General features: G+C 38.5%; 2 protein-coding genes across 3 annotated transcripts in view; one reads left to right on the forward strand and one right to left on the reverse strand.

The window, feature by feature from the left end:
- LOC139931814 (androgen receptor-like) overlaps positions 1–2,784 on the forward strand; it is a 32,272-nt gene extending 29,488 nt beyond the window's left edge. For both annotated transcript variants that reach the window (XM_071925415.2, XM_071925416.2), the window contains exons 6-8: positions 1,902–2,032; positions 2,259–2,410; positions 2,626–2,784. In XM_071925415.2, coding sequence (XP_071781516.2) covers positions 1,902–2,032; positions 2,259–2,410; positions 2,626–2,784 — 442 coding nt within the window. The remainder of the gene's footprint in view (positions 1–1,901; positions 2,033–2,258; positions 2,411–2,625) is intronic.
- Positions 2,785–9,579: 6,795 nt separating this feature from the next.
- The window catches only part of ophn1 (oligophrenin 1), a 28,973-nt gene continuing 22,854 nt past the window's right edge, over positions 9,580–15,698 (reverse strand). Inside the window, exons 21-24 of the mRNA XM_071925425.2 lie at positions 15,031–15,178; positions 13,464–13,514; positions 12,448–12,496; positions 9,580–12,281 (exon numbers count right to left, since the gene is read on the reverse strand). Of these exons, the coding sequence (XP_071781526.1) occupies positions 12,270–12,281; positions 12,448–12,496; positions 13,464–13,514; positions 15,031–15,178 (260 nt within the window). The 3' untranslated portion in view covers positions 9,580–12,269. The remainder of the gene's footprint in view (positions 12,282–12,447; positions 12,497–13,463; positions 13,515–15,030; positions 15,179–15,698) is intronic.

Raw genomic sequence — 15,698 nt, forward strand, 5'->3', positions numbered from 1 at the left:
CCAACAGCTGAACAGGCCTGGGTGCACCCTGTGGAAGTGAGGTGCTGTGGATTTGTAGCCACATGCATTACGAGTTTACCTAGAGAATGAGGGATTTGTGCTCAGGGGCTACAGCAGGTGGCAGAGGCAGCTTCTGAAACAGGAGAAAAGCGTCCAAAAGCTGAAAGACATCAGCGGTGATACAAATTATGTAACTCCACCCCATGACTAAGATAGGAATTAGATATAGTATGATGGTATAGGTATGGTAGTCATACACCGTTCTCAGCTCTTGGTATTATTTATAACTGCCATAATTAAGCTTACTGTTTGCTTATACAATTTGGTTTCTGAACTCCCTGAGCTGTCCTTTTGGCCTGTGATTGGTGGTACAGTTCGGTTTCTGAACCAAAGTGGGACGTTTCAAGCCAGAAGCCGTCCCGTTAGCCTATTGTTGAGGTTGACGGTGCGGTTGGTAATTATTGAGTCAGAAATAGTGGACTACATGTTAGCTCGAATGTAGGTGCAGTTCAGCTCAGTGGACAGTAGATGTGATCAGTGTTGAGAGCAGATGTGAAGGTGTTGTGGGCCTGTTGTGGGCCTAATTCAATGCAGCATCTGTGATGTAATTTCCCCCCTATACCCCCCCCCCACACACACACACACACCCCTTTCCTCTACCATCTAAGCCAGGTTTCTGCATTTTAGCGTACCTTAAATAGCACTGCATATATATACACAGTACCGTATACGTTACACTTCTCTGTAGAGATGGAGTGTTTCCCTGAATTTGTTGTGCTGTATTCTATGTTTCTCCTAATCCTATCAACTAGTTTTTAAATACAGTGCAAAATTCTTTGTAATGTAACAACATCCAATGTAGGATGTTGTTACTTAAACATGGACACACACACACATGGTGCGTTGTCAACTGCATGGAGACGGAGAGCCTGTCTGTTTCCCATCTCTCTCTTTTTCACTCTATTGATTTGTCCTCTTTTCTGTAGTTTCTGCTGGTGAAACTTCATTCCTAAACTGATTCCTAACTGTGCTTTTCTCACCTAAGCATAAAAATATGGAAGAAACAATATTTTGTGTTGTATTGTATTGTAGCAAATTTAATTACGATGCCTGTTCCTCCGACTCTTCGGTGCTTGTGGCAACAGCAGATACAGCAGTGGGTCAGTTAAGCTTTGCCATGCTAGCAGATTCATTCATAGGTTACAGGGCTTGGCATGAGTGAACTTCAATCTACTTGAGCCAAAGGCTTTTTCATTTGAAAATGATACACATGCACTGTTTTTTTAAACTTTTCGAAAAGTTGTTGCATCATAGTTTGCAGCCATCTGCATAAAAGTGGCTATTTCTCCACTCAAAATATGTGACCAATCAGCTCTTAAAGATCTTGAAAAATGTTATGATTGGTAAATCTATAGGCACATTAATCCTTAAACTACTGACATTTTAATTTGTCTGGGGTACTTTTTTAAAAAAAAAAAAATTATGTTACATAACAGTTGTTATAAATGATTGTTCAGCTATGGATGGCATGAAATATCTCATGAACCTTTTATGAATGTGAAATACAGACATTTTACCAAAAAGTTTCACTAAAACATTAGATCAACTGTATATGAAGGGAATCTGATGTAATATAGTTGTGTCCAGCTTGCTCAGGATGGCAAAGATCACACAGCAGAAATATATATCTAGTCATAAAGACAATTTACCGTCAATGTCCTCATTACACCGTTAACTCATATGGATCTGACCCCTGACCCTCTTTGCCCTGTAACAGTCGCTCACCGCAGAATAACTGTGTCTGATGTATAAAGCGATTTAGCCCTTGCCCTCTCTGACTCGAACATTCTCATTATGAAACATCTCACCCTGACCTTTTCACATCTCCTGCCTCTCTACAGTCATCGGATGCAAATCTCCACCATGTATGAGCACTGCATACGGATGAGACACCTCTCCCAGGAGTTCGTCCTGCTGCAGGTCACTCAGGAAGAGTTCCTCTGCATGAAGGCCTTGCTGCTCTTCAGCATTAGTGAGTTCAGCCGCATCGAGTGTTTATTGAACGTGAACGTGGCAAGCAGAGATGTCATGAAACAAGAACTGCTATCCTGTTTTCCATTTATGTACTGAAAGCATTTCATTAGATGTGGTTTCCTCCCTGCTGTTGTCGATGTGGAGAAAAAATGAAAGTCTAAAATTAAACTATCCAGTATTTAGTAAAAAAAAAAAACTTCATTTTTTTTGGTTTGTTTTTACAGTTCCAGTTGAGGGTCTGAAGAGTCAGAAGTACTTTGATGAATTGCGTCTCACCTACATCAATGAACTTGATCGCCTCATTAACTATGGAAGGAAGACCAACTGTTCTCAGAGATTCCACCAGCTCACCCTCCTCATGGATTCTCTACAGCCGGTAAGAAACAACATGGTTTCTAATGCTTTCAGGTCAACTCTTGTTACATCTAGTACTTGTGTCCTTAAATGCCCATACAGCTTCACTTGATGTTTTCAAATTAATATATTAGTTTGCTTTATCTGAGTTCCTGTAGAGTGCCTGTCATTGTCAAAACGCTTGTAGGTTAACAAATTTACATGATGTTACCCGTCTGTGTCTCTCTTCTGTTACAGATTGTAAGGAAACTCCATCAGTTTACATTTGACCTTTTCGTGCAGGCTCAGTCACTGCCCACAAAGGTCAGCTTTCCAGAGATGATTGCAGAAATAATCTCAGTACATGTACCAAAGATCCTGGCAGGTTTGGCCAAACCAATCTTGTTTCATAAGTAGAAGAATTAATTGTCATCTAAAGTGACTCATCTTGGCTGCCTCCATAAACTTCAACAAAGGCTTTGTACTGTTTCCCTACATCTTCAATGTAATAGCACTTAGCCCTAATTTGTAACCATTATTTTATTGGTTGAGGGGTTTTTTCCCATTTAGACATAATTGAACTGTTTTCTTAAAATAGTTTAAGCTTTTATCTCAAGAGCCGCAATGCATCAGCGGGTTGACAGTTATGTCTCTTTCTATGGGGGGAGAGTTTGTGTTTTAACAACTGGAGCGAAGGTGCTACTTTACATAAGTAGTCTGTCTGTAAAGAGGAATAAGCACAGCAATCTCTACCTTAAAAATTGGTCTTTAATTGTAGCGTTAAAAATGAATGTGAATATAAAAAATGTGACATACGATTGACAATTTATATATACTTAACAAACAAAAGATGGAAGTAAGAACACAGGTGATGAGAATTTGTTGACAGAAATAAACAAATACTTATTTCTCATTGGTTGTCCTAAATCTGGGTGCAATTGCCGCATTCAAGTCTCCTCCTTGTAAAACATTGTTAAAGAGTAACTAAACCCCAAACCAAAATCTGCGGGTTTAGTTACTCTTTAATACAACTTGCCAGGTATTCAAGTGCTTTCAGAAATGATACTACAATTGACTTCATAAAGAGGTAGTTCTGTCATGAATCACTCACATCATAGCTTAACCATTTATGGCAAATAGAGATGGCAGTACAGTTCAACTTGGAACACTCCCTGCTGCAGTAATACAGCATTACAGCATAGTAAAACATAGCACACGATAAATAAGATGCAGGACGCATTGCAAATAATCCCCCAAGGGATTAACTTGGAAATAAAGACCCTCCAGGTTGCTGACAAACAGAGCAGAACCACAGCAGGTGGAGGCTGGGTGGAGGAGGCTCTTGCAAATAACAGCAGCAAAGTGCACATCAGCGTACAGAGTGAATGTGAATAAAATAGGCTGCCAAATCAGTACAGTGAGATGTGATAGGTGTGGCAGCAGTCAGCTGACGCAGCATAGCATGACTTGGAGTGTCCTCCCAGAACTACTCTAGGTCATTTTATCTGGTGGCTGATGCTTTACTTTAGGATGGCTGAATGAAAAGGAGAAACCATGTAATTGATGTCTTATTAGAAACAAAAATACATTACAATTAAAAGTTAAAGAGTGAAAATACCAACATACTAGTCATTTACATGGGTTGCCAAACAATAACATACAGTAATAAATTACATCATTCATTCCCAACTTTGTTGGGTCGTTCATATGCGCTCAACTCATAGTTGCAGTACTTTGGACAGCACTTGAAGGCAGGGCAAATCACACAAGGAAGCATAATAGATAATAAAACAAAAGTAGGAGGAGTAAGGAAGGTTGCCACTGAGAAATCCACCTTTGTTATCTAATTACCATTTATTATCCAATCACTGTCAGTGGTCATTACCTGTGTTCATACTGCCTGTCTTTGTTTGCTGTAGTATATCTGCGTTGGTACTGTTGTACCTGGTAAGAGCCATACAACCAAAACCTTACATCTTTTAACTAGTCTGTTTTTAACAGAGAGAATGTTGCAACTGTTCACCACTGACTCTTGTCTACTTCTGAAAAGAAGTTATCATGACTAGTATTGAAACAAGAAGTACTTACAAGGTCATGTAAAATTTGAGCAAAGTGGCAGTCTTGAAAGTAACACCATGAGTAATACACCGTTTGTTCTATGCTTGCTTAAACTTCAATCTAACAATATTACACTCTCTAAGTACTTGTTACCAGAAAGAATGATCACATTAAAAATGTAAAGTACTTACATTTACACATTTTGCCTTTATAACTGGCCTTTGTTTGACTGTGCCAATGCAGTACAATGCAGGTGTCTTTAGAATATACTGCATGCTTATTGTCACTCTGCACTTAAGACTTTTTCTCATCATGTTGGTAGCATACTTGTAGAGCTTTTCTTGGTGTTTTTACTGGTCATTTTAAAGAATTAACTTAAATATATGTAGTGGGTAAGTTTGTTAAAACAGGTATTTGATTGTCATAACTGAAGTTGGAGAAAATTGAACAGTTTCTTAACAAGCTTTGATGCTATACTTCTGCACTGCACAGCTTCAAATTCAGATTAGGTTTTTGAGACAATGAACTGAAATGTTGAATTATTTTAAGATCAATGCACAATCCGATCTAAAGGTAACATGAAATAGTGGCATTGGTTGTCCCACCACCAGGAAATGAAAGGTGTTATCATCTAATTATGTTCTTGCCAATGATAACTTCTACCAAATATTTTGGTAATAGCGAATGAAAATTTGAATTCATAATCCAACTTTGAACAAAGAAACATCCGTTTCATTCATGCATTGTGATGAGAGGCATAACAAACTGTTTGTTTAGACACAGAGCCTTCAGAAGTGTTCAACCCCCTTGACTTTTTTCCACATTTTGTGATGTTATAGTCTGAATTCAAAATGGATTAAATTAGGAATTTTTGTCCCTGATCCCATCATGTCATAGTGGATTTTTTATTTACATTTCTCTTGTACGAATTAATTAAAAATAGAAGGCTGACGTGTTTTGTGTCAATAAGTATTCAACACCTTTACAGTGACCATCCAACATTAGTTGGAGTTAAGGGGCATCCAAATTCCTTTAAATGTCTGAGATTTCTTTCTTTAAATAAACTTGACTGGAGTCCTGTGGAAAATGGACATGATTTAGAACAAAACACATAGGTCCCAGATGACTGTGCTTGTCAGAGCAGAAGCTCTACCATGAAGTCCTGGAAACTGTCTGTAAAATTGTATAAGGGCATAAAGCAATTGCTGAGGTGTTGAGAGTTCACAAGCTCCATCATTAGGAAATGGAAAAAATACGGAACTTGCCAGATTCTTCCTAGAGCAGGTTGTCCAACCAAAGAGCAACCGGGTAAGAAGGTGCTTACGGTGAAGGTGAGACCAAGCACCCAGACTCTGACTGCAGGCTTCTTGGCTGCAGTGGGAAGCTGCAATCTGGCTGGAAGGACAACAGTCAGTGCAGCACTTCACAAATGCCTGGAGTTTGCAAAAAGGCAGGTGAAAGCATGAGGCAATAGATTCTGTGGTCTGATGAGCCAAAATTAAACTCATCAGCAGTAATGCAAAGCACTATGTCTGGTGGAAACTAGGCACGGCGCATCACCCGTCTAACAGCATCCCTACCATGAAGCATGGTGGTGCAGCATCAGGCTGTGGTTAGGTAGGAAAATCCTAGCCTGGTAAGACCATCCTGATCACGTGACCTCACATTCTGTTTTGCTCCACGGATCAGTCTGGACTTCTAGCCGCCCACATCGATTTCAGTGGGCGGGAGTACTTGCCTTGACAGACAAACTCCTTCAGCCAATCAGCGAATCCAAATTCAAATCCACTCGGAAGAACGGCGAAAACGTCTTTTCCGCCGAGAAACTCTCGCAAGTGCATACTCTTGTTCTTGTTTAATTGTTGTTATTGAGTCCATTTCTGCAATAACTGTACTTATGGCTGTGTTTACTGTAACGCTAACGTTAATGTTAACGCTCGTTGCTTCGGGAGACGGCATTACTGTTTTGCCAGCGGCGGCCTGTATTTCACATCATCAACTACGACGCAGTCCCTGATTGGCCCGGTTACATTGTAATTTCAGGAAATCGATGTGGGCGGCTAGAATTCCAGACTGATCCGTGGAGTGAAACAGAATGTGAGGTCACGTGATCAGGATGATCTTACCAGGCTAGGAAAATCCAGATCCAAGCAGGAACAGATGTATTCCAGAAGACTTGGAGCTGTAAATGTGTTTCTACCAAGTATTGACTGAAGGGGTTGAATACTTAATTAAAATAAGTTATTTCTGTATTTCATTTTCAATACATTTGCAGAAATTTCTAAAAACTTGTTTTCACTTTGTCATTTTGGAGTATTTTACATACATTGTTGACAAAAAAATCTCAATTTAATCCATTTTTATTTCAGGCTGCAATACCACAAAATGTGGGAAAAAATCAAGGGGGTTAATTACTTTCTGAAGGCACTGTATACAACTTCGGCTACATGATGCAGTTTTAAGTTAGACTGAGATAGTGTGACTTTCATTAAATGATATAGAATTGCAGCAGAGAATAAGTTCTTTCACTCCAACTCTGATTTGCCACCTATTTGCTGCTTCATGCTTACCAAGATCAAATGGAAACAAAAATTCAAATTTAACCTCCATGGCTTATTCTGCATCATTCAATGACTTTCAACCTTATTTCATAACTATGTGTAAATTCCAAACTTTTCAACAATCCCATGTTTCTTTAAAAACTTGTAGATGCATGCATCATGTGTTTGCAAAATTGTGTAAGTAGTTCTAGCTTTACAAAAAGCAATGCATGGACATCCACTTGTCCCTCCAATTGTCTGTCTGTTGTAAATAGATTGATTGGTAAGCCATTGATAGTGTCATCATTGTCCAATGCGCAGAACTATCTGTCCAAATGCATGATAACATTCTGTCAGTGTGCATCGTTGGGTAGACTATTACTGAAAGTAAATTTCACGGTATTTTTGTATACGATTCATTCATAAATTTCAATGAAGCTTGAAGGGTATATTGCTTCAACTGCACTAATTTTTTTAACAGTCTTCTAACTATACCAACATTTGTCTTTTTATACAGTATTTGCTATTTAAAGGGAGGGTGTGGTGGGAATAGCTATGGACAAGTACAAGTAGTCCATGAGACTTGACCCCACCAGAACAATTAATTATACCCTTGACATTCGAATAAACATATAGCCTAAATAAATGTGTCCGTTGTCATTTGGGAAAGGCTCAAGCAACAGTCCCAACTACAATGGAAACAACCTGAATGGAATGATAGAATATTTATTGCACTTCACAACTGCAAAAGTAGTGAAATAGTTCAGATTTGAACTAAGTGAATATTTTAAGTAAGCACATCGTGCTAACGTTTTGATAAAATTCAGGTTTTAGGTGACAATCATTCAGTGATTAATAAAATAGAAATAAATGAATTCCATGCCTGCAACATTCATTTCTTGATTGCACTCTATTCTGACAATGAACTTTCTGCTACCCTTTTTCCTTCAAATTAACCGTAGCCGTAAATACTTTTTAGATCTTTTTTTAATGCAGCTTTATTATGCATCGTACAGGGGAGGATGACATGAAAGCAAGAGTCATGAGCTGAACTAAAGCCATGCCAGTGCCAGCACGTCGTGCACCTCAATGAGCCACCAGGATGCCCCATACATTTTTAATACCGTTATTACAATATAATTTAATTGCAGTCGGCTACATTGTATTACTGTACAATGTAAATGGACAATAGCTGGTATGTGCTGAATGTACTATATATTCATCTGGTTCTTTGTACATGATACAATACCTATGTATATATTGATTAGTTTAATGTCTGTTTTGATGTCTGAACACTTGACTTTGAAAGTCATTTCTTGTATGATTTATACCTTTTGTGACTTGCGTGTTTTTCAATTTGTGTGTTTTTCAAAAGTGTAAAGTTGCATCACCTTTTAAGAGCAATTAAAGTAATTCTGACTGCGGATGGGATTAGAGAGTGTTTGAAAGTTTTTGCATTTCTACAAATTATTTAGAGTAGTGAATTCCATTGGAGGACTTTTCATCATTTTCGCTCCACATGCATGTTATTCAGATAAGCCAAGAGATATGCAGGGAAGGTTATTTGCACCCAGACTTGGCATAGAGAGGCTTGACTTTTAACTTGGGGAGTGTATCCAAATTTTTTTAAATAATCCGCCTCCAGCAGCTGTACACTGGTGACTGGTTTTTAAATGCACCTCACGCATCCCCTTTCAACATAATAAAACATGTTTCCTTTAATTTGAAGATATCACATTAATTCAAGTGAAACTGCAGTTACCCGAATAACAACATTTTTAACATCTGAAGCATATTTATAACTGCCATAAGAATAGTCAGCCACTCAGAAGCATGAGGCTATCATTGGGGTACAAATTATTCATAATGATTCCTTATTCTAATTTATATCCACTGTGTCAAAACTGAGTTAGAAGTTTTGTTAGACAAATCCTACTGTATTTAAGGAAAGTTGTTTTAATTTAGGCCACAGGTTAAGGATACATGATGTAGACTATTGGCCTGTTTGAATACATTTTAATAGAAAATAGAGACTAATGAATTTGACATGATTCTACTGCTAGTAGAGGAAGGCAGAGACTATGGCCTAACATCATTCAAGTTCATGCCATCAAACATCGCTGACATCACCTGCTGATTGTCAGTATACAGTTTACAACATATTCAAAATGTCTGAACAAGAGCTTGACAACTACATGGCACAACCATGAGTACCAATGATTCAATCATTATGTCAGCTTTCATGAGTCCATGTAGTACTTCTGTCATATATGACAATGATACCCTGACGAAGACAGGTTTCTGTCGAAACGTTGGTTTTTACACAATAAAGAATTCTGCATCGGAGCTATGGGAGTGCGGCTACAACTTTTTACTTTGAATTTCTGTTCCTGTGAGCCATCACCCCTCTAATATTGGTGTGCGTTTCAACCAACTTTTCAATATATGACAATGAAACATTAGCAATCACATTTACATTATATTACATCCATATTTTAGGCATGTAACTAAGCTCTTATCCAAAGTAAGGGAAGGACCTGGTTAAGGGAAAAAAAAACAAAGAGTTCAAAGTCCCTTCAGCCCTCAATCATGGTTCAAGGTTGTGCTGAAAATACACATTTTTTGCATTTATTTGATACAGTAGAGAGAGACAGGAAAGATTTGGAGAGAGTGGGAGTGATGACATGCAACAAAGGTCCTAAAACAGGATGAAACAGGAACAGGATGTTGCGGTTACACTGTATACACCTTGGCCAACTGAGACCCCAGAATGCCCCACATATCGGAATATTTAAATCAAAACAACAACAGTAACACTAGGTTGGTCTCAGGGTCATAGCTCTTCACTGGTTAAATCCTATCTTTCCAATGAACTGTTTTCAGTCAACATCCAGTAGGCAACTCATCTTCATCCTCAGCAGGATTACATGTGGGGTCCCACAGGGTTCAATTTTGGGCCCCATCATATTCCCCCTTTTACATGCGTCAACTTGGATGTCTTATTCACAAGCATAACATACATGTTCACTGTTATGCCAATGACATAGTTATATAATTAGTTGCCTACAAATACTGGCTGCCATCATAAAGCCAGTAGCAAGAAACTTTTAACCCCATATGAGCAGGATTGCACGAGGGGAAACCGTGGTATGTTAATTGTCAATAGTCAAGACAAATTTGCAGGTAAAAGATATTGTGAACAGTTTCGCAATCTCCCTCAAGAGAGCTTGTAAGACTAAGCTTACACACAATATACAACATACTGCATGTTAAGGCCCATTCATACCTTACATTAAGACTGGACTGATTTCAAACCTCAGCTCACTGACAGACTGAAAGCATGCAATATTGTAGATAACTAAATGGTAATACACAAAAAATATATATCATTCACAAAAAATATCTATTTATCAAAGTATTCACAAGCCATGCTAACAACTCTTCATATTTTATTTTCCTTTTTGAAAAAAACATTCAACAAACAAACTAATCAAGTCGGGTTATCCCAAACAATTATAAAATAAAAACATATAAATCATTTTAAGAACAAAGCAATAAAAAAAAGAACTGGAGTGTTGTTATTCTCACTTTCTGTAACACAATCAGTTTCATATCTAACTTGCTATCGAGTGCCAACAATTCATTAGATGTGCAACAAATGAAGGTAAACTTCGAGGGGGTCTACTGTAAAACCTGACCTACCTGGCTACATCAGGTGCAGTGTAAACTAAAATCAAAAGTGAGGGAATGTACTGTGACAAAGGTATGTAGGAAATCTAGATTTTGTGTTTTGTTTATTATCCCAATATTATCCATATTTTTATAACTGTACTTCTGTTCACCCAACACTAACATTATGTTCAATGGAAATAAAAGCTGAACTGACTAAAATACAGGCTGCAAGTGGAAGACTATATATACATTTTAAAAGAATGCCTTAAAGAAACTATCGACTATTTTTTCATAACTCAAGTTATCTCTCAATTTATGGGGCCACTTTCTCTGACAGATACACTTCTATTATGGACTAGGTCAAACTGGCTTTCACAGACAAAACTACTGTATAACAGTCCCAAGATCTGGATTTACCTTCTGAGGAACAGATTTCACTTAGTGGCACTGTAGAAGAAAAGGCTATGTCAGCAATTAACACTTAACACCAACAAAGTTCAAAGAGTAGGGCTGACAAATTAAGCTTTCCGACAAGAAACTTCGCCTTTCCCGAGCCTACAGGTGTGCCACATCAGAGAAAGAGCAATAAGCAATAGATCACTTTTACCTTGGTCGGTTTTAATACTAGCTTATAGAACCTGATTCCTCGAATGAACCAGCAGTATTTCCTATGTGCCAGTCTCTCGAAAAACTGAAATATGTTGAGTGTTGGTTTGACATTTGAAGCTTCCGTTTTATTCTCATACCAGCAAAATTACGGAACCTGGTGTGGCACGTTGTTTTGAAGCATACATCGTTGTTTTTGAAGTATTATGATTTTTATTAATTTGATTTAATTCTACTAACGGCGTTTAATGTTTTCTCTAAGCGGCTGGTTTTGATATCTCACTCCAAATCCACTGAAATGACATGCAATATTTATGCCTCAAGTCCATTACATGGTCCATTTCACAGAATCTAGAAATGAACATCAAAATTATTATTTATTATTATTAAACTAATTGAGTCAATCTAATCAATTCGTCTTCTTTAGGACATCCATTTCATACAACACATGCAATGTTAAGTAGAGTGTAAAAGTGAGTAAAGAAGAGGAATGTGGAATACATTCTGGAGTGACATGAACATCAAGACAGAAGGTCAAAGTAAGCCTTCATAACCAGTTACAGCAGTTAGTTCCCCACAAAGCAAAACAATTGGCCGAGAGTCATTCACATACTATTTATATAACACTGTAAAATGACTAAATAATCTTAATATTATTTGGCATAATTGACAATTGGTATGAAACCTGGCAAAGAAAATATTTTTACTCCATCCCAACTTGGAGTAAAAATAAAGAATAATGATCAAAAACCGAACTCGCTGCTGCAACTCGAACTGCAAGCTTATCCAAAAGTTAATTTGCTACTGTGTTGCCTTGAAACACAATACTTACTGTTTGCTGAGTTGAAAAAGAAATCAAAACCATTTGATTCTAAAAAGAGCCATTTTCCCAGTCTATCCAAGACGATCAATATTGACTGACTGCAGCTGTACTGAGTTCATTATTCATGACTCGCTCCAGCTCAGTGTGCTCCCACCAACAGGGCTACAGGTTACATACAGGTGCTTGAGGTGCTTCGAGTCTCCTTAACTTGAATTCTGAGAAAACAAAAAACAGACGATCTGTGTCAATTGTGAAAAAACATGAATTCTCTTTCATATTTACATGGACAAAATGCAATTTTAAATCTATTACATAGATACTCTGTGATAAATTGATTGCAGGAAATGAGTAAATGAATCGTAAAATCAAAGTAGGTCTCACCTCTTTTTTTACATTCGTCATTGCCGATGCTGGTGGAGAGACTGATGGACTAAATTAGAAAGAAAAAAAAAAAACATTTGAAACAATGGGCCAGGTGGGTGTCTTTGAGGGTATAGTCCAGTGATTCTCAACCTTTTTCATATCAAGGACCCCTAATTCTTTACACATTAGAGCCACGGACCCCCATTTGATGAGATTTTCTCTCTTGGACCCAAATCTGAGAATATTTTTTTTGTTAGATATGATTTTGCCCAGAATTCCATGACTATTTGTATTGTAGGTAGAGAGATAACAGTGAAACTGTGATCAAAATAGTCATTCTTCTACTTTATATGATTGTGTTCAATGAAATAATGCTGAAGTTTAACAATTCATCAATTTGCTGGTGACCCCCTGGAACCCCCCTCAAGGACCCCTGGTGGTCCCCGGACCCCACGTTGAGAACCACTGGTATAGTCTGCAAGTACCAAGTTCTTCCTTTTATCCTATTTGTTGCCCTTCCCCTTGCAATTTAACCAAATGTGCAAAGGCAGTTCTGGCGCCTAACAGAGCACAAGGCAAATGTTCACCACATTAATTGCCTAAAGCTCCTTACGGTTTAACTGGCTCTGGGTCGGGTCACATTTGTCCCACTGCTGCCAAGTTGTACCTAGTGAAGTGACTGGCAGGGTGTGACAGGTTCTGAATTTAACCCTGAAGGCAGGGGAGGAGGTACAGCCAAAGTTGGACCCTTCAAGATTCTTGAAGAGGGCTTGGTGAATTTATGAGACGGACATTTGCCCTGCGGCCATAATTGTAGAGTTTCACACTGGCTCTACAAATTGCTTCTTATCCCAGTGCTGCATATAAAGCTACTAACCAGAACATGCACATAGTTTTCAGAGCCCTGCCACAGCTTTGTCTGTGCATTTGACATAATAATTTCCATGCTTCACTTGTCAGTTTTGGTTTTATCCACTATCATCTACTTTACTGTAAGTAAACAGTATAGACAAAGAAAACAGCTTTTAACATACCTGCCAACTTGCCTGGAGGCATTCTCAAAAAACTTTGTTTTAGAGGCAACACTGCAGGAAAAAAAAGAGAAGATCACTGACATGGACATTCCAAATAAAGATATTTTCCATCGTAAATTAAATTTTAAATCAGAGTGTAGCATTCTTCATAGCACCACTTTTGTTCCACTACATGCTGTGTGAATGTTTATTTTATTGTATTGAAGACATTTTCACTAAGAAGTTCTAAATACAAAGGCTACAAATACAAACTAACAGTGTGTGACAGCAGAATCCACATGCGTTCCTGTAGATGTAAGGGTTCGACCATTATTGGTTTTTGAAGGCTGATATACAAAGGCAGATATTTTTGGACTGAAGCTGCCGATAGCCAATATTTTGTACTGATATCCGATGTCTTTAACTTAAAGCAAAAAATGGTTTTAAAGTACAATTTCTAAGTTCTGTCAATCTTTTTTTTCAGGTTTCCCTCAATGTAACACGGAAAAGGATTTGGGCCACATGTTAACTTCTAAAATGAATCTCAGAATTCTAAGAGAGATTAAAGTCAGAATTCTGAGATTAAAGTCAGACAGGCTTCAGAAGAGATGGATGCTGCTGCACGAGCTGTATGGAGTAATTTTCTGGTAATTCTTTTGCCGTTTTTGGAACTCTAAAGATCTGGCCACCATTGACATTGGTTGTGTTGGAGAAGGCTGCTACGGAGTTGTGCTGGCAACCTCCCTGTGTTATATGGACTAACTTCACCTGTGTTTCAACTGGCATGAGGCTGAGTAGATAATGACAGAATCTTCATTTTTGGGTGAACTATTCCCCTAATTCAGAATTCTGACTTTAACAGGGCACCACTGTAAAAGAGACCCAGGTCTCAGTTGGGCTTTCCCTGTATAAATAAAGGGTCTAGAGAAATAAATAAAAACTCATAATTCTGTGGCACTGATCCTCTTCCGTAATATAATGAGATGAAAAATACATTTAGCCAGGATCCCTTTTCAAAGTTCTGCCAATTTTTTTCCTTTTGTCTCATCCAGCTCTGGTAATCAAAGGACCACTGTAGCTTCACCTATGAGTTCTTAGCTGACAGGAGCGGAAACTACTTAAAGAGTTGTACGTAATGTGCAGAAGGGCATCATACGTTCTATGATGCCCTTCTGCACATTACTGTTGTACCGAGCTGTTATTTGCATACTTGTGGCCCACCTGTTAGTTAGAATGAGTCTTGCCATCAACAAGACGTTTTCACTGACTAGATGTTTTTTGTTTATGGCAACATCCTCTATAAGTCTAGACACTATAGTGCACAAAAATACCATGAGGGCAGCCAGACTGAGAAGCTGGAACCAGCACATCTGACACCAACAATCTTACCATGCACCAGGTTCCTTAAATCAGGCAAGCCATTTTAACATTTAGTCAAACATGAATTGAAACAATTGACACTGTCTGCATGCTTTATACATAATGCTTTATTTATACCGACTCACTGTCTGGAGGAGTGAGCTGTCTGTGTAAACAGGGGGTGCACCTAATACAGTGGTTGTTGAGTGTATCTCTGCAGAGTACTTACTAGGATGCGGGAGTGGGCTCACTGCTGGCTGCACTTGGGTTCTTAGGTGGAGCAGGGCATCGGGTCGGGGGCTCAGGAGGCCTGACTGGGGGTCTACAAATGGCATGTTTCTCTGGGGACTTTGTTTTGTTCAGACCATCGCAATCTCCTGAAAACAAGAATAAGAATAATTTAGCTGCAAGCAACAGTGCTGGGAATGTGCAAAAGAATGGGAATGTGGAAGACTTGAGGCTGTGGGGTTAAGAGCTGTATTGGAATGGGATAGAGGGCTTCAGGGCTTCAGGGATAGAGCTTCAAACATCTAGGAAACATCTAATCTTAACACTTTTGAAATGCATTGTAGTAAATAACATTCATTGATTCATCATGTGCAGATTTGCATAGTGAGTCATGGGAGAGTCAAGGCTAAAAAATGTCATGGCTCACAAAGTGAATAGATTCCAAGTAAGCACTTGCTGAAGGGCGCTACTTATACCTCGAAAACAATTCCGAACGAATCCACTGTGGTTGCTGCTAAATTACAAACTTCAGTTTGTGTTGCACAGCAGGGGGAAGAGGAGCAGAGGAAAAACTGACTATTCGCACATGCGCACATCCCTTCAGAGGGCTCAAGCTTGGAGGAGTACCTATAATCCATCTTTGCTACGCTAGCGTAACCTATGATGTTA

This window comes from Centroberyx gerrardi, chromosome 11 (assembly GCF_048128805.1).
Source record: "Centroberyx gerrardi isolate f3 chromosome 11, fCenGer3.hap1.cur.20231027, whole genome shotgun sequence".
Classification (NCBI taxonomy): Eukaryota; Metazoa; Chordata; class Actinopteri; order Beryciformes; family Berycidae; genus Centroberyx; species Centroberyx gerrardi.